The sequence below is a fragment of the Podarcis filfolensis genome, assembly GCF_964270895.1.
Source record: "Podarcis filfolensis genome assembly, chromosome: 10".
Classification (NCBI taxonomy): domain Eukaryota; kingdom Metazoa; phylum Chordata; class Lepidosauria; order Squamata; family Lacertidae; genus Podarcis; species Podarcis filfolensis.
In genome coordinates, this window is record NC_139612.1 from 68,690,279 (window position 1) to 68,704,474 (window position 14,196).

A 14,196-nucleotide genomic window follows, 5' to 3' on the forward strand; every position below is an offset into this window, starting at 1 on the left:
TACTTGCACTTTGACGTGCTTTCGAACTGCTAGGTTGGCAGGAGCAGGGACCGAGCAATGGGAGTGCACCCTGTCGCGGGGATTCGGTTACTCCTGTATAAAGTCATGGACTGCAAATCCCTTTCCATCAACAGCTGTCTTAAGCTGTCCATTTTCTTGTGAGAACCAGAGATTGACCTTGGACCATTTAAAAATGTTGACAGGAGAAGCCATTGTGACTGTATTATGTAAGATAAGCTATCCGCTGGAACAGCTTCATAAGAAGACGGAGCACATGACTTTTAAAATTGATAACTTGGAACAGAAAGTGATTAATTTGAGACAAAAAGTGAGCACCAACACAGAAATAATTCAGGGCTTGGTACAGGAATCTACTTCGGCAGGACAAATGGTGGAGGAGAAGGAGAAAGCTGTTGTTGTTGAACCTAAAGTAATACAAGCGGGATCCTTAGTTTTACAGAAGCAAATTGAGGACTACAAGTTGAGGCCTTTTATGATTGAATCTAGAAAAAGTCAGATTTTGAGGATTGGATCCCGGCTTGGACTGAAGAAGGAAAGTTGCAAAGATCCCTCTGTGCAGGGATTAACTGACTTCTGGGACGTGGACTTGGGCCTGGAGGAGATTGAAGTTCTGGGGGCCTTTGGATTTGGAGGAATCTTGAAACATGTCCTGAAACACTTTATGGATCTTAGCTTCAACTATGGAAATTTGGCTGACCTGTCCAGAAGGAATAAAAGTATTGTTAGGTTGGAGTTTTCCCGAGATTTGCTCTTTAGCATTAAAGAATATGAAGAAGACTTGCAGAAGGGACCTGGAAAAGTGTTAAGAGCCTCGGACATAAGATCTCCAGGTTGATGGACTATATGGAATTGACGGAAAGGACTGGCAGAATCCGAAACCAGGGAGAGGAGATGGTGGAAGAAGATTGGAAAATTTAAAGCTTATATATAGAAATATTGTAAAATTAATGAGTGATAGAAAAATGGTGGAATGATATTTTATGGACTTAGCAGAAATGTTATAAGGAGTTAAGCATATATATTTTAGTTTTAATGGAAAATAAGGTTAAAAATATGTTATTTACAATATGATAGAAAATAGAGAAAGATGGAAAGGATTTGCTGAAACAATTAATAGAAGTGGAATACAAAAAAGGAGGTGAGAGGAGGTCGAGGAAACAAGGGAATGAAAGATAGAGTATGGAAAAGGTGTGATGTATGTTTTTAAATTGTTTTTGTTTTGTTTTATTTAGGGTTAGGGTTAGGGATTGGGTTTTGTTTAGCTTAGCTTAATGTGTTTAGTTTAATGGGTTTAGGTTGTGTTTTGTATTGTCTATATATTGTATTGTATTTTTTTTTTCTCTTTTGTTTTTTCTCTTTTGTCTTCTTTTCTTTTCTTTTCCTTTTTTTGTAATCTTTAAAAGTAATAAATATTATTTAAAAAAAAGCTGTCCATTCTCAGGGGTGCTTACATGCCAGTCATACCAGTTTGGGGTGCTCAGCCCATATAGCAAGGGCTCAGGGCGTGCACATCAGGGGAGCAACTTGCCAGTAAAGGATGATAAGATCTGGATAGGTTGGAAGGCCCTCTGTCAAGAATTCATTTGCTGCAATTCCTGCATTGCAGGGGGGTTGGATTAATAATAATAATAATGATAATAATAATGATAATAATAATGATAATAATAATAATAATAATAAATTTATTTTTTTATACCCCGCCCATCTGGCTGAGTTTCCCCAGCCACTTTGGGCGGCTCCCAATCGAGTGTTAAAAACAATACAGCATTAAATACTAAAAACTTCCCTAAACATGGCTACCTTCAGATGTCTTTTAAAAATAGGATCGCTGCTTATTTCCTTGACATCTGGTGGGAGGGAATTCCACAAGGTGGGCGCCACCACCGAGAAGGCCCTCTGCCTGGTTCCCTGTAACCTCACTTCTTGCAATGAGGGAACCGCCAGAAGGCCCTCGGCGCTGGACCTCAGTGTCCAGGCTGAACGATGGGGGTGGAGACGCTCCTTCAGGGATATAGGACTGAGGCTGTTTAGGGCTTTAAAGATCAGCAGCAACGCTTTGAATTGTGCTCGGAAACGTACTGGGAGCCAATGTAGGTCCCGGTGGTCACTCCCAGTCACCAGTCTAGCTGCTGCATTCTAGATTAGTTGTAGTTTCCGGGAGTAACCAGAGCATGCACCACTCTGGCGAGACAGTCTGCGGGCAGGGAGGGTCTCATCCTGTGCACCAGATGGAGTTGGTAGACAGCTGCCCTGGACACAGAATTGACCTGCGCCTCCAAGGACAGCTGTGAGCCCCAAATGACTCCCAGGCTGCACACCTGGTCCTTCAGGGGCACAGTTATCCCATTCAGGACCCCACACCCACCTGGGTTCCCTTCCAACTCTACAATTCTATAAAACTTGGGGTTTAAGTTTGCAACACAATTGGCTCTGCCTTGGTTTTGTTTTGTTTTTTAAATGTATATACTGTCAGTATATACCTGCTCAACAGTCAACATAATTCCAAAATGAGCTTCTGTTTAATGCAGACTCTATTTAATCTGCAAATATAGAAGCCAGTCGGCTGGAAGAAGCAATCCAGAGACGTCAACCACAGCAGTTTCTGTTGTAACTGAAAGCACTATCCAGATTCACGTGGCAGAAAGGGATCTTTTCTGTCGTCTGTGGCTTGACCCTTTTTAACTGGAGATGCTGAGATTGAACCCTGGCACGGCCAGCATACAGAACAAGTGCTCTGTTTTGCCAAGTTACAGCCATTCCCAGTTAGTTTGTTGTTTAGTTGTTTACTCGTGTGCGCCTATTCGTGACCCCCTGGACCAGAGCACGCCAGGCACTCCTGTCTTCCACTGCCTCCCGCACTTTGGTCAAACTCATGCTGGGAGCTTTGAGAACACTGTCCAACCATCTCGCCCTCTGTCGTCCCCTTCTCCTTGTGCCCTCAATCTTTCCCAACATCAGGGTCTTTTCCAGGGAGTCTTCTCTTCTCCTGAGGTGGCCAAAGTCTTGGAGCCTCAGCTTCAGGATCTATCCTTCCAGTGAGCACTCAGGGCTGATTTCCTTCAGAATGGAGAGGTTTGATCTTCTTGCAGTCCATGGGACTCTCAAGAGTCTCCTCTAGCACCAGAATTCAAAAGCATCAATTCTTTGGCGATCAGCCTTCTTCATGGTCCAGCTCTCTTCCATACATCACTACTGGGAAAACCATAGCTTGAACTATACAGACCTTTGTTGGCAAGGTGATGTCTCTGCTTTTTAAGATGCTGTCTAGGTTTGTCATTACTTTTCTCCCAAGAAGCAGGCGTCTTTTAATTTCGTGACTGCTGTCACCATCTGCAGTGATTATGGAGCCCAAGAAAGTAAAATCTCTCACTGCCTCCATTTCTTCCCCTTCTGTTTGCCAGGAGGTGATGGGCCCAGTGACCATGAACTTGGTTTTTTTTTATGTTGAGCTTCAGACCATGTTTGCGCTCTTCTCTTTCACCCTCATTAAAAGGTTCTTTAATTCCTCCTCACTTTCTGCCATCAATGTTGTGTCATCTGCATATCTGAGGTTGTTGATATTTCTTCCGGCAATCTTAATTCCAGCTAGGGATTCATCCAGCCCAGCCTTTCAGGAACAATGACTTGCCCACCTCCATATGGCCTGCACTGGCTGGCAGCAGCTCTTCAGCATTTCAGGCAGGGTTCTCTCCCAGGATGCTGGGATTTGAACCCAGGACCTTGGTGAACTCAAAGCGGATACTCTGCCTCTGAAGGGGCTTGGATTGCCCAATATTGCAGGCACATTCCTGCCACGAACAGAGAACCAGGCAGTTCTGGTTGGACGATTTCCCCGCCTGCGACATTAAAGCGTCTCACAGCCCATTGGCAAGGAACAAAGAACAAAGCTACCCTTTTGGAACGTTCCGGAGCGGCCAGGACTTATTAAATGACAGTTTCCCAGGTCAGAATGATGGATCTCTCGGCTTCTCCCTCACATTAATAACCTCCACAGTCTTGCTTTCCTTTTTTACCCTCTTCACCTTCGCATCAAGGTGTGCCTCTCTTAATAAATGGGTTGCCCCCTGGCTTTGCCACGGGCAGAGAGCCACCCTGCTAATTGCTTCTTTTGAACTGCTTTTGAATCCCTCGACCCTCTGTGGAATTAGAAGCAAGGATCCAAAAAGGCCGAGAGGAGGTCCTTTATTTTATTTTATATTTTATTTTATTTTTTAAAACATTTTTATTCATTTTTCATTTTCGTTCATTACATACATCTCAAATTCTTAACATTTACTTTATATTCCTCCCTCCCTCCCCTCCAAGACTTTCCCCAACTTGTGTTTCCGGTTTGTTTCTATTTCCACCCGCTTTGCTATCTGAATGGAAAAAGTTATTAATAACAAAACATCAAACCTTAAAAACATAAAAATAAAATTAAATACACCATCCTATTTCACTATCTTCCAAACATTTTCTGATGCTAATAATGTGGGTGTTTATTTAAATCCTGCCATCAAGTCTATTGCCTTTCTCTGTTTCTGCAAATATAATACGAATGGTTCCCAATCTTTTTCAAAGTCTCTGTTGTCCTTTTCTGTTTATGTCATTTTTGCCAGTTCTGCATAGTTCATCAACTTCTCTTGCCATTGTTCTTTAGTTGGTATTTCTCCAGGTCCTTTATTTTAGCAAGCCTTGGCACGTGCCGGTGTTGCTTGAAACAGCCCAATACCACTTGTCCATGTCACCCTTCCAGTCTGTGTTTGGCTTCGACGGCACTGTTAGCCGGCAGATGGGTGGACCTTGCAGCCTGTAGGATATTTCACGACAGCTTGAACCCTCTTCGGATTCTGAGCTTCGAATCAGTCTTCGAAATTGCATCAACGTACCTGTATGTCGTGCTCTAGGAGGCTTAGTTTGGTCAGAATCAAATAAACACATCCAGAGTTAATGCTAAATACATTACTTCCGTTAAATGAGCCAGCATAGCCGCTAGAGAGCCATGAAAAATTGTCTCCCGGGCTTTTTGGACTCATCTACCCATGTACTAGGGACCCGGGTGGCACTGTGGGTTAAACCACAGAGCCTAGGACTTGCCAATCAGAAGTTTGGTGGTTCGAATCCCCGTGACGGGGTGAGCTCCCGTTGCTCGGTCCCTGCTCCTGCCAACCTAGCAGTTCGAAAGCACGTCAAAGTGCAAGTAGGTAAGTAGGTACCGCTCTGGCGGAAAGGTAAACCGCGTTTCCATGCACTGCTCTGGTTCGCCAGAAGCGGCTTAGTCATGCTGGCCACATGACCTGGAAGCTGTACACCGGCTCCCTCGGCCAATAAAACGAGATGAGCGCCGCAACCCCAGAGTTGGCCACGGCTGGACCTAATGGTTAGGGGTCCCTTTACCTTTACCTTTACCCATGTACTATTTGAAACCAAAGGAGTGCATTGGTTGCCAGATATGAATTAGGGTTGCCATATTTCAAAAAGTGAAAAATCTGGACACAAAAGTTGGTGAGCTTATTTTGTAATAATAGGAATAATAATAATAATAATAATAATAATAATAATAATAATAATAGTAATAATAATATTTACACCCCACCCATCTGGCTGGGTTTCCCCAGCCACTCTGGGCGGCTCCCAACAGAATTAAAAGCACAATAAACCATCAAATTTTAAAAACTTCCCTAAACACTTTGGCAAAGTTGTTGAAGTGTTTTGGGGGTTTGGCGGGGCGCAAAGTTGTAAAACCTTTTTTTTTTCAAAGTCTTCCCCACGAAAATGTTTTTGAGCTATTTGTTTAGGAAATTCGCCCAAAAAAATCCACTCTTCCAATATGGACTGCCATATTTTCCTGGACATTTTAACCGAATTCTGAAAATCCCACCCGGATGCTATTTTTGGCGGACGAATCCCAAATATGGCCGGGAAATTCTGGATGTATGTGAGCCCTAAAACACATTGGCACTGTTTTCAGCTCTCCTGCCGCACTGTAAATGCCAGTTGCTGGAAACCATGTTCTGCTCACTGGTTTCCCACATCTGGAAGAGGATTCTGGACAGAATGGTCCATTGGCCTGATCCTGCAGCCTCTTCTTATGTTCACCATTTAACTACTGAAGAGGTTTGTTCTCCTGTCTACCCCTGAGCCTTCCAACATTCAGCTTCTTTGCACATCCTCTCTGGGTTCCCTTTAGCCCAGGGGTCAGCAACCTTTTTCAGCTGTGGGCTGGTCCACCGTCCTTCAGACCTTGTGGGGGGCCAGACTATATATTTGGGGGGGGGGATGAACGAATTCCTATGCCCCACAAATAACCCAGAGATGCATTTTAAATAAAAGCAAACATTCTACTCCTGTAAAAAAAACAGGCAGGCCCCACAAATAACCCAGAGATGCATTTTAAATTGAAATACTTTATTGTCACTTGTGCAACTTGTATACAGCGAGATTACACGAGCACCCCCCACTCAGCTCTCTTAGTCTTTTCATTCAGCAGCCTAACAGCCCATGGATAGAAGCTGTTCTTTACCCTGTTGGTGTGACTAATCATACTTCTATATCTTCTGCCGGAGGGCAGGAGATCAAGAAAGTGCCGGCCAGGGTGTGAATCATCCCTGAGAATTTTCCTCACTCTCCTGAGGCAACGTTCTTCCGCTATTTCACCCAGCGGATTCATGGGACAGCCCATAATATCTTGTGCTGTATTCATCACCCTCTGTGGGTGCTTCCTATCAGTTGATGTCAAACCAGCGTACCACACCGTGATGCAGTATGAAAGGACACTTTCTATTGTGGACTGGTAGAAGGAGATCATCAGATGTTGATTGACATCAACATAAATAAAAGGGCACATTCTACTCATGTAAAAACACGCTGATTCCTGGACCTTCTGTGGGCCGTATTTAGAAGGCGATTAGTCCGGATCCGGCCCCCGGGCCTTAGTTTGCCTACCCATGCTTTGTTGTTGTTTAGTCATTTAGTCGTGTCCGACTCTTTGTGACCCCATGGACCAGAGCACGCCAGGTACTCCTGTCTTCCACTGCCTCCCGCAGTTTGGTCAAACTCATGCTGGTCGCTTCGAGAACACTGTCCCACCATCTCGTCCTCTGTCGTTCCCTTCTTCTTGTGCCCTCCATCTTTCCCAACATCAGGGTCTTTTCCAGGGAGTCTTCTCCTCATGAGGTGGCCAAAGTATAGGAGCCTCAGCTTCAGGATCTGTCCTTCCAGTGAGCACTCAGGTGCTGATTTCCTTCAGAATGGAGAGGTCTGATCTTCTTGCAGTCCAAGGGACTCTCAAGAGTCTCCTCCAGCACCAGAATTCAAAAGCATCAATTCTTCAGTGATCAGCCTTCTTTATGATCCAGCTCTCACTTCCATACATCACTACTGGGAAAACCATAGCTTTAACTATACGGACCTTTGTTGGCAAGGTGATGTCTCTGCTTTTTAAGATGCTTTAGCCTCATGCAAAACTCATTATGTTGTCAGCAGGATACAGTGTGCTACCAAGCCTGCCCTGCTGCAGACCCCTTGAGGCACTCAAATGCTCAATTGTGCAAGGATCCTCGCATCGGTCCCATCCCACATTTCACTCTGGTGCCGGGCCTCTCATAATTTTGCTGCTCTGTACAGCACCTGGCACTCTTCACATGCCAAAGGACCCAGAAAGTTTCCCTCGTTTTTGAATTGGAGGCCATGGGAGATTGGGCAGCCAACTGCTTGAACCCCGTCGACGTAACGCCTTTGAGGGATGTTTGAGATTAAAGGCCGTTCCTCTGTTCTTTCCCGCTTCAGGAAAACCTAAAGATGTGGCGTTGTACAGCAGTTATTTCCTTTGTTTTAGCATTAATAGTACAGCACTTAAACCTCCCCGAAGGCATTTCGGTCTAATACGTCTGAAGTGAAAGATCACAGGCGAGGTGGTGAACTTTTGCTAGGCAGGCATCAGAGCCTTCATGTTCAATTACCTACTGCATGTTTCAAAATCCTTTCCCTTCGCTGGGTCTGAGAACGGGGTGGTTTCGGTGGCGTTTAGGCCGATTCCCCCCCGCCCAGGTCTTCCTGACCCCCACCAAGGTTTAATTGGCAAGAGGTGCGTCTCGGCTTCAAATCATGGCTTCATAACAGGGTTTTGAGCACAAAGTCATGGAATTTTCAACCCAGCGAAGATTTTAGAGCCTAGTGCAGTGGTGGCGCACCTTGGCACTCCAGATGTTTTGGAACTACAACTCCCATCATCCCTGACCACTGGTCCTGTTAGCAAGGGATCATGGGAGTTGTAGTTCCAAAACATCTGGAGGGCCAAGGTTCGCCACCACTGCCCTAGAGGTTCTTTTGTGCAAACGGGGAGGAATCTGAGGGCAAGGTTTTCCTGTCAGTCTTTGGGGTGTCACCCATGGGTCCCCAGAACACACAGCACTTACCCGCCCCCATGAATCAGTGTTTTCTTTTTCTAAAAACTATTATCTGTAGAAGCTGATAAGCAGTTTGAAGTTAACCAGAAGGTTTCGTAATGTGAGGGGAGTCCTCTGTTTTCGCAATAAAACTGGGCCGCTCAGTTGCAAATGAGTTTGATTGCTTCAGATATAGTTATATAGATACTATATGATACTGCACTGAAATGTTTAAATGTTTCTTTGATTGCCTTTTACTCTTCCTGCCTCACTTCCATCCTCTCTTATCACATCAGTGTGGGCCTCGCTCCACCCTTTGAGAACCACTGATCTAAAGGAACACCCTTTCCCATCCGGGATCTTTTAATCCCGAAATGCCCAGCGACTTTGGGCTCTCAGGCATGTCATTTGTCAAGCAGCTGTGTCCCAGACCTGATCCTGCACTCTCAATGGATCAGAGGGGGCTCAGCTGCTCCAGTGGAGTCCACCAGGGGCTCACCCACTGCCACGCAGACTGGGACCCAACCCAAAGGCCCCTCAAGAGCAGAGGTCAGCTCTGGGGGCACCCCCCAGATGCTGTGGGTCTCCAGGGCTGGTGATGGGGGACTGTGCCTGTTCCTGCAAGTCTTCGGTCAATGGGAGGTCCTGCAAGGAGTTGGGTTTGGCTGCAGGTCAGCGCTGAGCGTGATAGTTGCAATCTATCTTCTGCTTTTCCGTGGCTGATCGTCAAGATGGCTAGAGGCTGCCTCCGAAGACGGTTCGAAAACTTCAGTTAGTGCAGAAGTCAGCGGCCAAGTTGCTCACCGGAGCAAGACTGTTTAGCATATCACACTGAAATATACTCAGAGTCGCAAAGTGATTTCATGCTCTTTATTCAGCTCATAGTGGTGAGGAGGAATGAATGAAAGTCCCCTCAAGGTATCTGCTTTATATACATTATTTACACAATGGGCTGCACATGATTGGCTAATTCCGGAATTCTACTGTAAGCCAATCAGGTTGTGGATTCACTTCTATCTGGAGCATGATTGGGTGGTTCCTGCCAACCAATCATACTGCTGCATTGTTCTAGGACCAATCAGACTGCTGCATTCTGAATCCTATTCAACTCAGTACATAACACACACCGATCCTGGTCCGACTGCACTGGCTGTCAATTAGTTTCCGGGCCCAATTCAAAGTGCTGGTTTTGACCTATAAAGCCTTAAATGGCTCAGGACCGCAATACCCCAAGGTATTCATATATTATTTCCATATGAACCTACCTGGATCCTGAGATCATCTTCTGAGGCCCTTCTTTGTGTGCTTCCTCCTCGAGAGGTCCGGAGGATGGCAACACAAGAACAGGGCCTTTTCTGCAGTGGCTCCCCATCTGTAGAATGCTCTCCCCAGGCACAGCCGCCTTTAGCATATACGCCACCAGGGTGCAAAGATCTGCCCAGCACCCCCCAATTTTGGGGGGGGAGGAAGGAAGCCAAAGTTTTTTGGGGCAAACTCAAAGTTATTGAGCTTTTTTTGGGGGAGGAATCTCTCACCTGTAGCAATGACAGCAGAAAAAACTGCGAAGTGACGGGGGGAGGGGCTTTTGCTCCATTGCTTTTCACTGCCACCGATCAAGAGGGACCGGTATATAATAGGTATACATTTTGTGCCCCCCAGAATTCAGCACCCCTTACACCCCCGGGTAAAGACAGCCCTGTCCCCAGGGTCATGGGTTCGAACCCCAACTGGGCAAAAAATTCCTGCATTGCAGAGGGTTGGTCTAGATGACCCACATGGACCCTTCCAACTCTACAATTCTGTGATTCTATTCTTACTGGGCTTAAGAAGACAGACACAGAGAGAGAAATGTCTTTTTTCCCTCCTTTCTTAAAGAAGATTGCTCCAGTATTTCTCAAGAGATGAACCGTCAGTATGTTGAAGACCGGATTGTGGAAGTAGACCCTCTTCCCTTCACCTGGAACGTGGAAACACCTGGGCCTCATTACGCTCTCTGTTTGAAGATGTCTCGACTTAAGCAGTTAGCGTTCAACTTTGAATTTGGATCTGTAGACCCCAGGTAAAGGACCCATGGCCATGCTGCGTGATGTGTGAGGTGTTGTAAATAAAAATATGCCCATTTCCCTTATGGGGTATCCAAGAGCCCATATAGAGTCCTTACATAGGTTCCCTATTGGCAGGAGAAAATAACAGAGGCCAACCAGAGAATATTGAGAAGCAAAGCAGCTAGTAAGCCTGATCTTTATTGATCTGTTGCAACAGGGTGCTCCCCTCACATGCAGGAAAGGAGGAGGACCCCAAAAAATGCTGTGCAAGGGCTTATAAAGACTTTTGAAATTCCCATCCTGTAGATCAAGACCACCCCCAGAAACATTATGCATACATCACAGAAGGGGTGTAACCTAAGACCACCCCTCAGATACATCACAGAAAAGGTGGTCTTAAAACAGAAATTTCAATATTGTTTTTCTCTTGTCCTTGTTTATTTCCTGTCTGGCAGGTTACTTGATTGGATTGCCTGAGGAGCCTGGCCAGTCTTTTGTAATGATAAATACTTAGTTCCTGAGCCAGGTCACAGGCTCACACCCTTATTCAAACACAGACATACCCTTAAGACAGGATTTGTGAAGGAAAAGACAATGGGAGGGCTTTTCCAGTTTGACCTTGCAGAGAAAACATTTGCTCAGTTTAGGAATCAAAATGGTTCCAGGTTGGCCTTCCTGTGCTGATCTATGTATGTGCAGTTATGAACATTACCATATATCTAAGACCATAAAATTCCTATCACAGAGGGAAACATAGATATGTAATACATTTTCAAACACTTGTTAGCCATGTTTACATGACGTTTTTATGGGCAGGCTTGAAATATCTATTTTTATTTTATTTATGAAATTTATATGGCACCCTTCATCATAAGGACTCAGGGCGGTTCAGAATTCGCCTGCCCTGTGGAACACCCTCAAGGAAATAAACGTCTATCTGACTTTTAGAAGACATCTGAAGGCAGTCCTGTGTAGGGACATTTTTAATATTTAAGGGGTTTTTTTGTGTGTCTTAATATTCTGTTGGAAGCCGCCCAGAGCAGCTGGGGCAACCCAGTCAGATTGGTAGCATCTAAATGACAAAATTATGATGATTACTAATATTATCATCACCATCATCACCTTAGGTTAGCATTCAGAGGCAGCATCTCTCCCAAACTCAACTCACAATACCGGTAGTTTTATTTTCAATTCCTAATGATTCCTAGCATGGATTTTACCTTTCTTCAGAGCTGTTGCACGCTGGGCTGACAATTTCATCGATCTTTGCAGCTGCCTAAAGTTAGGATGTTTTGTCCCAGGGTGCATTGCTTCACACTTGTTGACGCTGAAATCACATTTTCCCTTTTAATGTCTGTTCACCCACTCCTGGACAAAGGAGCAGATGGATGATTAAGGTTGTTCTTTCTTTCTGTTCCAGGCAATCATTTCCAAAGACAGAATTTCCTGAACGGTAGGTAAGAAATGCAAGATAATGCTTCAATTTCTTCTCTCGATCTGCCTGAGCATTGCAACAGTGCTTGCTTTGAGAATTTATACTGGAGCAATCCCAATGGGCCTCCTTGGAGTTTTCTAAATTGTGACGCAAAGGCACCTTTCTCAGAGGGCATGTCCACAATTGCCTTTCCTCCAGTCTTTCCAGGTCCACACTTTAAAGCTCCAAGTCTGAGCGTCCTTGCTTTTGCTGCAGAACTTTCCCCACGAAACCTGCTCTTTAGTGCTCAATCAGAGCAAACGTCAATCCTCAGAAAACCCAAACTGACGTTTGTTCTGATTGAGCGCTAAAGAGCAGGTTTTGTAGTGGGAAACGGGGCAGAGAGCTTTAAAGTGCAGACCTGCATCTAGAAAAAGCAGGGCAAAACTTAAGTGTGGATAAGCCCTGGATCCAGTGAGTTATTTTGCTCTTCAGCCAAAAACAGCTCCCAAAGCAACTTGGAGAAATCCACATATCTTCTAGAAGACAGTTTCTGCCTTCAGTCTCACAGTCTGAGACATGGCAGAAAAGGAAAGGAGACAGGGAGGGAGGAGGAAGGAAAGCAAGCACATTCACTAATTCTTAAAGGTAAAGGGACCCCTGACCGTTAAGTCCTGTCGCGGACGACTCTGGGTTTGCAGCGCTCATCTCGCTTTATTGGCCGAGGGAGCCGGCGTACAGCTTCCAGGTATGTGGCCAGCATGATTAAGCTGCTTCTGACGAACCAGAGCAGTGCACGGAAACACCGTTTGCCTTCCCGCCAGAGCGGTACCTATTTATATACTTGCACTTGACGTGCTTTCAAACTGCTAGGTTGGCAGGAGCAGGGACCGAGCAACGGGAGCTCAGCCCGTCGCAGGGATTCAAACCGCCGACCTTCCGATCGGCAAGCCCTAGGCTCTGTGGTTTAGACCACAGCGCCACTCGCTTTAATTCTTAGTTAATTCTAAATGCATTTGATACTACTTTTTTTTTTTTTTGAGAAAAGAACTTCACGGCAGCCTTCAGAGAAGTGCAAAATCCAGGTGGATAGCTACATTCTGATCTACGTACACACATTAATCCAGGTGGTGTTGATCAGGCCAGTCCATACTGTGATTTTGCAAAGACCAAACGCCTCAAACATTCCTAAGTTCAACTAGATTCAAGTTTGTCTCTTTGTTCTTAGCTCCCCACCCTCCCAACCCAGTTTGTTATTCTGCCTTTTTGATGGATTGCCACACTCAACATGCCTGTTTGCCATTTCTGGAAACGCATTGCTGCAAGTTTGTCTTGCTATTTGTCCAAAACTGGGGAGGGTGGCCTTTTATTTTATTAAATAAATAAAAAAATCCAAAAGAAAACTAATACAATATTTTTTAAAAAAAACCACACACACAAAAAGGGGTGTGTGTTATACAACAAAAGGGCATCATTAGCTAGATGCTAAAAAAGAAAAAAGGAATCGTGATGGTTATTGCTTTGGGGGATAGGAGGAAGGAGAGTTTTGAAATAGTTTTGATTTTTCTTTCTCTCTCTCTCTCCTTCCCACTCCCTGCTTCATTCCTCAGGATTGTTAAGCTTGACATCTCTTTAAATGAACTCCAAGAGATTCCACCCGAAGCTCTTTTCCCGTTTGAGAATTTGGCCGAGCTGGACGTGTCGCTTAATGCTTTAAGCACGTGAGCGCGACTTGATGGATGGCGTTTGGTGGTGGTGGTGGGGTGTTTGTGTGGAGAAATTTAAGGCCTGTGCAGAAGAGAGAGAGAGGCAATTTGGGGCCTTGCCCCTGAGCAAGAGCAATTCTCAGCAGGGCGTAGCGTTAAGACTTTTATCCTCTTTGCTGGTATCTCATACAAAGCTGCCTTAGATCAGGGGTAAGGTAAAGGTAAAGGTACCCCTGCCCGTACGGGCCAGTCGTGTCCGACTCTAGGGTTGTGCGCTCATCTCACTTAAGAGGCCGGGAGCCAGCGCTGTCCGGAGACACTTCCGGGTCACGTGGCCAGCGTGACGAAGCTGCTCCGGCGAGCCTGCACCAGCGCAGCACACGGAAACGCCGTTTACCTTCCCGCTATAAAGCGGTACTTATTTATCTACTTGCACTTAAGGGTGCTTTTGAACTGCTAGGTGGGCAGGAGCTGGGACCGAAAGACGGGAGCTCACCCCGCCGCGGGGATTCGAACCGCCGACCATACGATCGGCAAGTCCTAGGCACTGAGGTTTTACCCACAGCACCACCCGCGTCCCTAGATCAGGGGTAGTAGCAGAAAAAAGACAGTCACGGAATTGAGAAATTGCACAAAACTTGTCT

General features: G+C 45.5%; 1 protein-coding gene across 1 annotated transcript in view; it reads left to right on the forward strand.

Moving 5' to 3' along the window:
* The first annotated feature begins 3,793 nt into the window (after positions 1–3,793).
* LOC310742998 (uncharacterized protein) overlaps positions 3,794–14,196 on the forward strand; it is a 28,450-nt gene continuing 18,047 nt past the window's right edge. The window contains exons 1-4 of the mRNA XM_083573020.1: positions 3,794–3,964; positions 10,263–10,446; positions 11,853–11,885; positions 13,457–13,567. Of these exons, the coding sequence (XP_083429146.1) occupies positions 10,289–10,446; positions 11,853–11,885; positions 13,457–13,567 (302 nt within the window). The 5' untranslated portion in view covers positions 3,794–3,964; positions 10,263–10,288. The remainder of the gene's footprint in view (positions 3,965–10,262; positions 10,447–11,852; positions 11,886–13,456; positions 13,568–14,196) is intronic.